The sequence below is a fragment of the Eptesicus fuscus genome, chromosome 4 (genome assembly GCF_027574615.1).
Source record: "Eptesicus fuscus isolate TK198812 chromosome 4, DD_ASM_mEF_20220401, whole genome shotgun sequence".
NCBI lineage: Eukaryota > Metazoa > Chordata > Mammalia > Chiroptera > Vespertilionidae > Eptesicus > Eptesicus fuscus.
The window spans coordinates 83,492,014-83,506,056 of NC_072476.1; the positions used below are offsets into that span (position 1 = coordinate 83,492,014).

The window sequence follows — 14,043 nt, forward strand, 5'->3', positions numbered from 1 at the left end:
TGGCCCAAATATCTATTCAAGTCAGAAATCTGGGAGTTGATTCTTACCATCTCTTCACTTCCAGCATTCAGTTCAAGTCTTGCTAGCTCCTCCTTGCTTCCTCTCCTCTTCCATCTGCTCCTGCCCCTCTACAAACCATCCTCTCTAGGGACAGCTTTTTAAAATGTAAATTGTGGTCGTGTTACTCCCTGCCCAGAGGACTTCCACACCCTCTGAAAAGCTTACCTGATCTTGACCTTGCCCTTCCTTGACCTACCTCTAATCTCACAGGATATACTTATTCCTTCATGCCGGCTGTGTTCCTTCAGCCCTTGTTCAGAAGCTCTGCCCCAAATCTTTTGGTTGGCTCTTTCTAGTCATTAGGGTCTCCTCTCAGATATAACTTTCTCAGTGCAGCTTGTCCTGACTATTTAATAGCATTTTTGTCACTTTTTTTTTTTTTTTGGTCTAAGGCTTGTTTTTGTCTTTTTGCTCATTGCTGTATCACCCATGCTGACACATGGTAGCTGTTTAATATTTTGTTAAGTGAAAAAGTAATCATTCTTAAGTGATTATTATCTGATATTTAAATCCCATTACTTTCCACAAGAACTTTAATTGAAATCGTAGTATTTTTGTTTCTGCTTGTTAATAAATGTGAAGGGAGTAAAGAGTTGGGTAGTAAAATAACTTTGAGAAATGCTAGGTTAAACACAATTAGAAAGATTATTCATTACTGTTCTTGATAAAGCCTTTAATATGCTAATGTACACAATCTCTAGGAAGGTTAGCATTATATCAGAAGTTTATTTCACACTGACTGTCTTCTTTGAGAATGGGAACTACTGCTTTTACAACACAATTCTAGACAAAAATCCAATGTAACAGGAAGGGGGAAATGAATGCTTTATTGACTATATGGAGGCTGATTTATATTGACCATAAGAAGAAAAGGCTGACAACCAAGGCTCAAAAATTAAGTCTATGAAAAAGTGAAAGAAGAATTTAAAAATGTATGCATCAGTTGGGACCATTCGGTTTTCTGCAAGCAGCTCTACCCATTTCACTGTATTTTTTTTTTTTTTAATCTCTACCAGCTGGCATAGTCCTTGGCCTAGAATAAATATACCATAAAATAAATATTTGTTGACTATTCAGTGAAGAGCGAGTAAATGTGGTCCAAGATCATCATTAAAGAATTAAATTAAGATCAGTTGGTTTAAGAAAGCAGAAAACTATCTAAGGTATTTCAGGGAATGTTTTATTCCAAAGGATTAAAATAACAATGATATTAATATCTATGAGGATAGTTTAACTGCTATTATATTGCCTAAAGTCTTTTCTTAATTGGGAATTTACCATATATTAGGTTATTCAAAGCTAACATGGACTTTAGACAAACATGCCTATTTGTCTGAGATATAGTGGTAGAGCTCTTTGAAAGAGTAAATTTGTTATTTTATGGTATGTAACGATGCTTGAGATTTTTTTCATTTCTCTTTAGGCACAGTTAAGCAAATTTGGAATAAAAATAATTTGATAGCATCATCTCATTTTTTAAAGTCAGATTTTGAGGTATAACTTACATATGGCAAGATGTACTCTTTCTAGGTATGGTTGAGTGTGTTTTGAAAAATGCATACAATTGGATGACTACCACCAGAATCTAGATATAGATATTTACATCACCCAAAAAGGTTTCTCTTGCTCTTTTGTATTCATTCCCATACCCCTACTCCCAGTCACTGGCAACCAGTGACCTGAATACCCCTACATTTTGGCCTTTCAAGAATTTATGTGAATGAAATCATATAGTATATCTATAGCCTTCTGTAAATGGCTTCTTTCCCTTTGTATATTGCTTTTGAGATTGATCCACTAATTATATGTTGCATGTATTAATTTGTTTCTTTTTATTGCTTTCTAGTATTTCAATTGGATGCATTACAATTTGTTTATCATTCACCACTTGATATCTAGGCTATTTTCAGGTTTCAGCTGATATGAGTAGAATTGCTATAAACATTTGCATATAGGTTTTTGTACGGATATATGTTTTCATTTATCTTAGGTAAATAACTAGGGTGGGTAGGATTGTTGCATCATATAGTCAGTGTACTTATTAACTTTATAAGAATGTTCCAAGCTGTATTTAAAAAGTTGCTATACCATTTTGCACTCCCTCCAGCAATGTACGAGAGCTCCATTTGCTCCGCATCCTGGCCAGCGTTTTGTATTGTTTGTATTTTTTATGTTAGCCATCCTACTAAGTATGTATGACACCACATTTTGGGTTTTAATTTTTTTTATTTCCTGAATTACAAATGACTAACATCAACCTCGAGTTCCTCTTAATTTCAGACCTCTGTAGTATTTGTAACATGTTTTTGTTTTCTGAAATGACTTCCGAACAAAGCTGTTCCTTAAATTGCATTCAGATCCATTATCACTAGAGGGCAGTAAACACAAATGGATTTAGTGGGCTTGCTCAACTTAATGTTGTTTTTATATTATTAGCATTAATCAAAGAAAGTATAGTTTTTATAATGTAAAAATAGATTTAAAATTGTTGTTTAAAATATAGGTTATAAATTAATTCTAGATTATTGTCTGCCTCTAAAACTACTTTTAAGGCAGTTGAAGTAGAGGAAACACTCAATGATTTAAAAGACACTGGTATGCTCTAGTGATTATATTTAATATCTGAAGTTTAACCTTGCCTCAGAATTCTTCAAGGAGCATTTAGCAATTAGATTTGCATGTGTTGAGCTGAGCAGCATTTGATATGTGAGAGTCCACTTTATACAGATTTGCTTCTTGATTAATAACAACTCCCAGAACTTTGGTCTTAAATAAAAAGGTGTAAATTAAATATAGACTGATTATAGAATAAATTATTTTCCAAATGTGTAAATGACACCAAAAACAGTGCTGTCACTGGGGAAATCTCTTAGGTTGGAGAAATCTAAGAGTTAGTACACTTACTTTAAATAATATTTCTTAAATATTTTAAGCACAGTAATATCTTGTATAAGTTAGAATTTATAATGTTAACAGACATATTGTTTATAGACTCTAGGCTAAATGTAGATTAATGCCTAAAATACTTTTTGGCAATTTAGAATATTTTGAAGCCAGACACCCTTGGTTCAAATTTACTCTCCTGCTTGACTTTGTGACCTTGGGGGGGACATTTGGCCTTCTGAGCCTCAGTTTCTTCATAGTTTGGTCTGTTTTCCTTTGTCCTTGTTCAAAAATGTGTCTTATCTCTCTTGACCTCTATCCCAACGTCAATGATGGCAGCCTGTGTTAATACTATATCAATGTTTGACTCAACTCCATCAGCACAATTTTAAATATCCTGAAATAGTCCAGAAAGATTGGTGATTGCTTGAGGTATCAGTTAAAATGAAGAATAAAAGAGGGGTGACATTAGAGATTCTGGGAAGTATTATTAGAGAAAGACATGAAAAGAGAACTAAATGCTGAAGGAAATGTGTGTTTTTTTCCTATTTCAGTACCTGTGCACACGTTGGTATAAAAAAACAGCAGGGTGTTTGAGAGCCGCAGGTCACCAGACAGGGAATCTGAGTTCTACCTGTGTGTGAGGGCATCTGTGTCCTGCTCACACAGCCTCCCACACAGAAGTAGGTCTCGCTTTCAGGTGAGGCTGCCTGTGTCTGGGCACCAGCTTCCTGACCGCAGTTATAAGATCCACCCTGTCCAGAGATCTGACCACAGTGATGGTTCTTTACTTCAAGACACTGTGAGTCGGCACAGGATTAAGGATAAATGGGTCCACTCCTAAATTCATACCATGTATCATAGACTTTGCATCAGCCTAATTATATGGTGAGCTATTCATACACCATGAAGAGCACAGACTCACAGAAGCCTGGATTTGCCTCTCAGCCCTGTCACATACAGGGCAAGTACCTGTCTTTTCACCTTAGCATGGGGATAATATCTATCTTACCTGGATGTTGTGAGGATTTGAGATAAAATAGATAAAGCTCTTGGTGCATATAGGTACTTAATAAATGTTGTGACATACCCATTACCGTGCTCTCATTAACATTTTCTGACGATTAAGAGTGGTATCTCTCTGGCCCCACCCACATATCTCTTCTGCGTTGTCTAGACCCTTCTGCAGGCTGCTACTATGATGGCAATGGGAAGGAGCATCTAGTCTGTCTCTCATAATGGGAAAAATGAAATGAATTTTATTTTATGTCAGAGCTTTTAAAAAAGATTTCTTGTTATCATCATCGTCATCTTCATTACTGGAACAGGTTAGGGACTTACATACAGTTGAATCTTATGCCTGTGGTTGACTAACTACTTTGAGAACTATAAAGAAAGAATGAATGAGCTATCTTTCTTGCTTCAAGCATCCTCCATCCTGATTTAAGAGTCACATTTCAAGGTAATTGAAGCAACTGGAACAGTAATCCTTAACACTGCGGGACATTCAAGAAATTCCAGGGTACACTTACTGGGGAGTACTCCTGGAATTTTATGGGCAGAAGCCAGGGAGACTAAATGTCCTAGAATACACAGGGTAGTCTTTACCAGGGAGGATCGCTCCATCTGCCAACAACCATTCATGTCGGTAATTCACGTATGATTATCTGAGCCTAGAACACAACTACTTTTTACATATAAGTGTTTCCACCACCCCCTCTCTTTCTTTCCTCCCTCCCTCCCCTGCCTCTCCTCCCCACCACACCTCTCTCTCTCTCTGTCACTTTCCCAGCAGCTTCTTCATAAATTTGGCGTGGGCTTCCTCATAACATGGCAGTGTCAGAATAGTCAGACATTCTCACAGGGTGACTCAGGGATCCCAGTAGCACATTCAAAGAGACCAAGGTGAAAGCTTCAGTCTTCTTGTGAGAGCCTCCACAGTCACACAGCAGTCGCTTGTTGGGTAAAACCCAGGTCAGCTCAGATTTGATATGGGGTAGTGTTGCTCGTGTAGGAAATGGACCTCTGTGATCCATCTCCAGCATGGTCGGCTTTTGATGGAATTTACTGAATTTCCCAGGGCAAACAGAATGTAGGGAGGAGGGAAGAGGAACGAAGGACTGTGCACGTGGGCCAGCATCATGGTGGAAATCCCCAAGGTGCCTTCCTCAGCTAGACAGGGGAGGTGGAGGCAGCTAGAAAGGCCTCAGCCCAAATTTTTTTAAATGGCCCAATGGGAGACAGCAAAACCTGGGCGACACATGAGGAAACAGGTGACCCCATAGTATTCAGCCAATGAGGAACCGGAGGAGGAACTAAATAAATAGGCTATGTTCCCCGCTCCACATGTCCCTGTACAATGGGACTGACGCCCGCTATTGGGAGTGTATTAAAAGTCTCATTTTCGCCATACTTCTGTCTCCAAGTCCGTCATTTCAATTCGGATAGCCGAGTCATTTCTCATATTCCTAAAGAGGCATCTTTGGAGACCAGCTACGGCAGTACCCAATTTTACCAATGAGGAACCCAACACACTAAGAGGTGAGATTGATTATTTGTTGAGGATTATGCACTAAAGGATTTGAATTCAGAGTCTATATTCTTAGTAGAACTTGCATCAAATTCTTTTAAGATGGCTTTTTGTTTGTTTTTGTTAAACCCGGGGATGTTTTTTTCATTGATTTTTTTTTCTTTTCTTTTTAGAGAGAGTAGAAGGGAGAAAAAGAGGGGGGGAGAGAGAGAGAGAGAAAGAGACATCAATGTGTGAGACACATCAAATGGTTCCCTCCCCCACACACCCCAACCCGGGCAGGATGGAACCTGAAACCCAGTTACATGCCCTTGACTGGGAATCAAACCCATGACTCCAGTCTGCAGCCAATGCTCTAACCACTGAGCAAAACCAACCAGGGCTAAGATGTTTTTAAAATAGCACAATAGGAGAGGAGCATCAACAGAAAATCTATTTTTTAAAATCCCCTCTTCATAGCAAATTAGTAATGTGAAAGCCTAAGCAGTGTTACCCAACATAACAAAAGGAGCTGAGAACAGCCATGCCACACCAGTGAGGAAATGTATCACTATCACTTGCATTTGTGAATTCTGGACATAACTGTATTATTTTATAATCACACTATGCTTTTATGTTGGTTGGAGGAAGGAACTTTGGTTATATCTGTGTCACCAGGGAAGCCACTTGTTTTGTTTTGGATTTGAGAGAGAAAGCAATTAAAATATCTGAGTGCCATTCTCAGAGCAGCCTTTATTTTGAAGAAAGAGAAGTCAGAGAATATTAAAATTCATAGAAGTGACTCCAGAAGGATTGGTAATCCTTATTTAAGAATGAACTGTGAGTTTTGAAGTGTTTCATGATGGTTATTCATCACTGGGAGAGGGAAACCCCATTCATCTATTCACAGGGCAGCCTCACTGCAGGGATACCATTTTTAAACAAGTTTACCAGAGGTTTGCCCTTGCCAACCAATCACAAAGCACTCTGGGCCTAGTCCACGCCTCCTGACCTGATAGAGCCGGGATCGAGTGCAATTGGTGCATAGTTGGGGTTTTATGGGAGGGGTTTCTTGTCACTCTCCCCAGCTTCCCTGCAGTTCCTTATTTGGTAGCTTTTGACAGAACTTATCTTTCTTGCAGCTAAGCATATTGGCATACATTATTCATTAATCCCTGGAGCTCAGGGAGAGAAAGATGCAGACCCTTAGATCTTTAGATATTTCTTTATCACATGAATTTTCTTTATTCAGAATAGTCATTGAATTCTGTTCCATTCTGGAGTTTTACAAGTGGCATATGTTCCATGGGAAGACGGCTGGATGTCGGATGGGATCTAATGCAAGGCTTTCTTATATATACTTAATTCCCAATAATCTTTAAAAACCCACCCACTGCGAGACTAGTGGAGATTGTTAATCTATCAAGGTTTTGAAGATATACGTAGTTTAGAATCCAGTCTCTATATAATCAATCAAAAATGCCTGAAGCAAACTATTTACTGTCAGTGTCTTGGGGCTACATAAAGGTAAGGTTTATTTAGCCTTTGTAAGCTCCTGATTACTCATACTTTCTAACTGATAGTTTTAATAAATTACAATGGAGTTAAGCTTTCTAAGCAATCTTTTTTCCTTAGACATGACTGCAGAAGAAATATGTGTTTTTAGTCAAAATAAAGAGAAATTGTACAACTTCTAATAGTTAATAGTTTGCATGTTAAAATTGCTTTTTAATGTGCAGGGGTTCTTTGTCATGTTGTGTGGATTTCAGTTATGCTTGTAAATGTCAAGGTAATTAAATAAACCCATTGGAAATAAATTATTGAGCAAAATTACTTATACTGGTGTATGGGTTCCCGTTAGTTTGAAGTACTTCAAGTTTATAAAAATTAATTTGTGGCTCTTTCTAAAAACCTGCAGTAGTTTAACCTGATGAAGAGTATGGTTTTTTTCACCTTTGGATGAAAAGCTCTAGATGACATTAAAAAATGACATTACTTGACTTTTTAAGTGACATACTATGAAAATGAAAGCTTGATTACTTGTAAAACCTGAAAAAAATTATGTTTATGTGATACTGCTACTTTTGTTCATCTCAAGAAATGAATTAATACACTGACTTTAGTAAAATTGTGTTCCTGCTTGGCAGGCTTCTTGCCTGCCCCTGGCCGCTGCTAGCCTGGTGGTCTCTATAATAGAAGCAGGAGGCAAAAACCTTTTTCAGTCCTAAAAGAAGCATCACTTCCAAGGTCGACATTTATTCTTGAACATTTGGTTATATCACAATACATTGTTTTTAAGAATCCTTTTTCAGTACTTTAAGAACGCAGATTGAAATATGTTTTCATTTTCTTTGTTTCTTTTGAAAGGAAATTTTACTATTTGCTGGGAGATTTACCTGTAGTCTAAGAAAACTTATTTCAGTTTTAATTGTCCCAGTAGTTATGATTACCCACCTCCCTTTTAATCTGTGGATGGTCCGGATTTTTTTTTTTTTAATGCAGATTTTCATTTAAATTTTGCTAACCATTTCTTGGCTTGAAATTTGTTTAATACAGAAAAGGATAGAGGGTAATAAAGGAATCCCTCCCAAACCTCCCAGAAATCATCTCTTAGCTTTTAGACAGCTCATATTTGGTGCATTTTTTGAAGGGCTTTACATTTGTATTATGATTATGAACAATACCTCTAAGAACTCAGTATAGAATTTTAGTGTGGGTTTTTTTAAGAAAATTTTTGCTGGACAGCTTTATGTTTTATATTGCAAAAATAACACAATATAATTGTTTCACATTTAAGAATAAATATATTTAGTCTTATACATGTTAAAGGATTTATTATTATACAGCCTATGCAGTATTCATTTTAGCTTTTAATGCTATCTATCAAACTTGTAGTATATGATAGTGCAGCATATTTAAATGATTTTTAATAGAATATTATGGGGGGTAGACGAGCATTTTCTTAATGTTTGACCTTTGCCACCTTTTTAATTATATGCTAAGAGACTATATAATGTCCCCAGAAACACACTGGCATGAATGCAGAAATAAAGGGATTAAATTTGAGAATATTTAAATTTTTAATTATTTTTCTTTCTCAACAGTCTTAAATGTGGAGTATAAACTGGGGAACCGGAGTTTAAAAAGCAAAATAGAGTATTCAGATCAACTGCGTTTTCACTTTCCTTTGTGTTTTAAATGCTGCACGCAGACTTTCTGATGCACAATGAGAACAAAGGATTTGAAAGCATTAACTTGCAAATCTTTTTTTTTCTGCAACAGTGATTCTGTATGTTATTTCAGACTATTTAAATAAAAAAAACAACTAGAATAACTCATCAGGAAATATTTAGAGGTCACTTTTAAAAATATCTAAAAGCTCAATTAAATTGTTCTGCATTTTACAGTCAGTTCTTTTGAAAAGCAGTTCTTTTATCTCTTCTACATCTGTAAATTGAAAATATAACATATGTTTTACTACCTTTTTAAATTATTTTCCCCCTCATAGTTAGTTTATATAGTCATTCTAATCAATTTTAAAGTGAAAGAAATTTTCCTTACGTTTAAAAATTGTTGTTGACTGGTTTATTTTCTTTATATCTAGCTATACACTTCAAAACCAGATTGTAACATCAACTCCCAGTTGAGAAAGCACTGGTGCTAATTTTCGTGGTTATTATTTTAGCCTCCCTGGACTCAGTGTTATATCAATAGCAAAAAAAAAAAAAAAAGGAGTTGATTTTAATTTCTTTTAGAAAATGCCCTTATGTTATAACTTAATTGACTCTGGAGATTGTCTTAGGAGATCTCCCTCCCCATTCCCTTAGGAAGAAAGGGGTCTGTCTCTTCTAACTATGTTAAGAGGAAAGGTGGACTTCCTTGGAGCACCTCATTAGCCTTGTAGGGAGAGAGGTGCGCACCGAAGGGTTTCTCTACTCCATGCGTTTGGGTTTTGAACAAAAGCAGAAGAGAAGTCTGGGGATATATATGATATAAAAATAATCAGTGGAATGTACAATCTGTAATTTATCAGTCAGTACAATAGATTACTTTCACTGGCATTTTTTGCCTTGGTTATGTGTACTTAACTGGCTATTTTTGATTATTTATATAAGCAAACTGCCAGGAAAATTATACGTCGTTCTTTATGTTCTTCCAGATAAATTCAAGAATTTGTGTAGGGAATTGCAGGCACCATGCCATTTTTCTGCTTTAGCGTCGGCAACATATTCCTTATACCAGGTTGCTTACAAGTTGGAAGGGAATTCTGTAAAAAACTGGGTCCCCATCTAACTTTTTAATGCCCCAACCCCCCGCCCCCAGGCTTACATTGAGAGAAATACATGATGAAGGGCGGGCGGACAGTGTGGTTCCTGTGTAGATTGTGGCGAGCCCAGGATTTGCTATCAGCAGACTCTTTTGAACGAGTTTTGCCTAAAGATTTTGTTCTATGGTACATTTACACAATGGAATACTACTCAGCCGTAAAAAGGAAGAAAAATTTAACCCTAGTGGCAGCATAGATGGACCTGTAAAACATTATGCTAAGTGAAATAAGCCGGTCAGAGAAAGATAAATACCATATGATTTCACTCATGTGTGGGATTTAATGAACAAACTGAACCAACAAGCAAAACAGAGACAGATTCATGGATAAAGAGCAGGCAGAGAGCTCTGGTTAGGGTGAGGGTGTGAGTGGGGTGAGTGGAGGGATTGAGCAAAAAAAAAAAGGGGGGGGGGAAAGAACTCATGGACAAACAGTGTGGTAATTGCGGGAGGGAAGTGAGGGGTAGGGGAAGATGGTATGGGGGATAAATGGTGATGGAAAGAATAAAAAATAAAGGAAAAAGATACATTTTAAAAATATTTTTTCCTAAAGTAAATTTTATTTGTTAAGCAAGGATTTACTTACCTTTTGGCCTGGTGCCTGGTATTATCATTATATTTAGAAGCATGGTGACCATTTCTTACATGAATAATGTATTATTTATTGGAATAAGTAGAGGAGGTAGATATTTAGATACGTATTTTTATAGGTGTAACTATATCCAAATCTTAAATTTGTCCTGCAATAATAAAAATCACTATAAAAGGTCCATGTATATAAAAAGAGCTCAAATAATGTTGAGCATCTATGATGTGCTAGACTAAATACAAGACACTTCCTATTAGCTCTTTAATTAATTGATAGCCTATAACTTACTAAAAAATACAACTTTATAAAACATGGATAGAAAATGTTTTGAACACTATTGTAAATGTCTTGACTATTCTTTTTTTTAATTTTTAATTGATTTTAGAGAGAGAGAGAAATATCAATTTGTTGTTCTACTTATTTATGCATTCATTGATTGCTTCCTCTATGTGCCCAACCCACAACCTTGGCGTATCAGTATGACACTCTAACCAACTAAAACTACCCAGCCAGGGTATTAATATTCTTAGAAGGCCCCAAAATTTACTTTTCCCCATGAATCATAATATATTATTCTAAGTAAAAATTAGCAGCAATCCATGTTTTGTATACTGCATAATGCCAATTTTGAAAATATACATCCATACAAATTTTGTAAATGCATAGAAGGAAATATAGCTAATTATGTATGGTTATCTCTGAGCAGGGGGGTTGGCTATACATGATTTCTACTTTTCTATATAGCTTTCTAGATTTCTATATCATGTGTATTTTATGATCAGAGACAATTATTTAAAACACACACACACACACACACACACACGAACAACTTCCTGTACCTGTAAATTAACAACCAGAAGAATTTATATTGGTATGGCCAGTTCTTCAGTTTTGGCTTTAGGATAATGCTAATAAGAATTCCTCATATCCAGTAGTCTTTTGAAATTTTTTCATTGATCTTCCTCAGCGCTTTCTGGTGATAAATTCTTACACCTAATTTAGATGGTCAATAAGATTGACTTTGGAAGTAATTTTGCCAGATTATCTTGAGTTAGAACACCTTGGTATGAATCATTGCAGAGAAGTGAGATTTTTTAATTCTAATGAACAGATTAAATACTGAATTAGAATTACATTTTAAACATTACTAAATGATAAGCTCACTACTGTCTTTCCCCCAGACTTAAGTGATAATTTATGGTGAAATTCAAAATTGTAAGGGCAACTATATACGTGACTTTTTTTCGAGCAAGTATCTAATAGTATAGTTACTCCATATATATAGAAAAAAAATTTTTTTCCTATATGTGAAGAGACATATTAAGGTATCTTAAAAGGCCTAATTGGGCAATTTTGAGAGTCAAAGGAAGACATTGAGAAGCAGTTGATGGAAGGGAAAGCATACCATCTCTTGAGAATTCTGGTTTTGAAGGCTTTGTTGTGGTAGGTAAATTCCAGGGTTTCTTTGGATAAAATAGGCACATGCCTGACTCGATCTGCAGTAGGGGTTGTGCAAGAGGCAGCAGATCAATGATTCTCTCTCATCATTGATGTTTCTGTCTCTCTCCCCTCTCCCTTCCTCTCTGAAATCAATAAACATATATATATATATATTTCTTTTTTAAGTGTCAGGACAGTTTAACAATTCTTTGGGCATATTTTCTGTATCTTAACCTTTTGCACTCGGATGTTGAGTGCAAATTACTCTTTGAATGTATCAATAATTTGAAATATAAAAAAATCCAAATAAATAAGTTTGTATGAAAAGAAACTCAGTTTTTTATTCTACTGCCGCGCTTTGTAAAATCTGGGGTATTTAAAAAATTAAATCCCGAGTAGAATAAAGGAATCGAGAAAAAAAGCAAGTGAGCGCAAAGGGTTAATGTATGCTTATATTCTTACAGTTAAATTTTCATCTATTTTTTTTTATCTTTCTGTTTTTCAGTTTAAAAGGATGCTTAATCGGGAGCTCACCCATCTCTCTGAAATGAGTAGATCTGGAAATCAAGTGTCGGAGTATATATCAAACACATTCTTAGGTGAGAATAACAAAGTGCAACTTTAAAATTTCCTTTTGAGTTGTTTGTTTTGGGAGGTGGTTTAAAGCACCAACTGATTTTGGAAATCAAACAAGTGTTATGACTTTCATTTGTTTCCATTGATTATATTAGTAAGTTGAGCCTCTAAGCCTCTAAACTTTAGAACCTAAAATGACAAAATGCATTTTTTATCTTTTAGTTTTATTCAGGACTTGGGGGTTTTCTGAATTAAAGTTACATACTGCTAGTTTTTTCAAAGTACTAAACTGTGAAATGTATTTTTGAGACCTATTCGTGCATTCAACAAATTCTTGTTAAGTGCCAGTCATTGCTGGACACTAGGTATTTAATGATAAGTTAGAAATGGTCCCTGCCCTCAATGGGTTGATAGTCTAATGGACACCACACCTGGTAAACTGGTGAGGCAGATAGATAGAATATAATTGCTAAAGAAAAGCTTACTGATAACAATAGCTAAGGTTATGGTGTACTGGGACAACACCACTCCCACTGCCCATTCCCAGAGGAAAATAAAATGCAGTAAGTGAAAGTCAGCAACTTGAACATATCCTTGATTCGGCTTTACTTTAAAAACAAAATTGCTGAATATCTTAGTAGCACATTCACTAAACAGACACTTATTGAGCGCACACTATGTGCAAGGATGAGTTAGGGGAGCTCACTCCCTTGAAATAGGGAATGAATGTACAGATACATCTTGTGTCTTTTATTTGAAAATAGCTTTTGTGAAACTATGATAGTCACTTATCAGATAATACTGGAGATTCTCTATGCTTCCCGCAAAACCTTGTTACATCATAACACCTAGCTCACGATAGTGTAGAAATGTGAAATAGCGAAAGCAATCTAAGTCATTCAGAGGACCCATTTCAGTAAGATGTCAGGTTCACACACTGTTAATTATTTTGCCTTGGGATGGATTTATTTATTTATTTATTATTATTTATTTATTTATTTTGGGTATCAAACTCAGTCCACGTCAAGTTTTAAACATTCAACTTCTCTAAAAGGAGCTTTACTTGGAAATATTTCCTGGACTATATAATGATAAATTAAAACCTGTATAGTTATATATGTTACGCCTTTAAAAAAAGAAAAAGCTCAGGTAGAATTAATAGTAAGTGTAGAATATTTTCTCTATTTTTAAGATAAGCAGCATGAAGTGGAAATTCCTTCTCCAACTCAGAAGGAAAAGGAGAAAAAGAAAAGGCCAATGTCTCAGATTAGTGGAGTCAAGAAGTTGATGCACAGTTCCAGTTTGACTAATTCAAGCATCCCGAGGTTTGGGGTTAAAACTGAACAAGAAGACGTCCTTGCCAAGGTAAGAAAAATGTCAAGAATTGTGACCATCAGTATGCAACAATGCCTTTTAATGAATTTGTATTCCTTCTCTTTTAGAAAATAGACAAGTTATTAATTTATGGGCTGTGTTTTTTTAAGATAGGAACACACTTTACACAACTCCTTCTAAATTATTTGGGTTTTATTAATACATGGACTTACACAGGTAGTTTGTGATGTGTGTTCTTTACTTTTTTGCTTCTATGTCTGATTGTTTAACATTAAGAGTTAGAAATCTATTTATTATATCTTCCAGTTTTAGGAGGATAGTTAAG

General features: G+C 35.7%; 1 protein-coding gene across 1 annotated transcript in view; it reads left to right on the plus strand.

Moving 5' to 3' along the window:
• LOC103305134 (cAMP-specific 3',5'-cyclic phosphodiesterase 4D) overlaps positions 1-14,043 on the plus strand; it is a 46,199-nt gene that overhangs the window by 16,274 nt on the left and 15,882 nt on the right. Inside the window, exons 2-3 of the mRNA XM_054715233.1 lie at positions 12,313-12,406; positions 13,576-13,748. Of these exons, the coding sequence (XP_054571208.1) occupies positions 12,313-12,406; positions 13,576-13,748 (267 nt within the window). The remainder of the gene's footprint in view (positions 1-12,312; positions 12,407-13,575; positions 13,749-14,043) is intronic.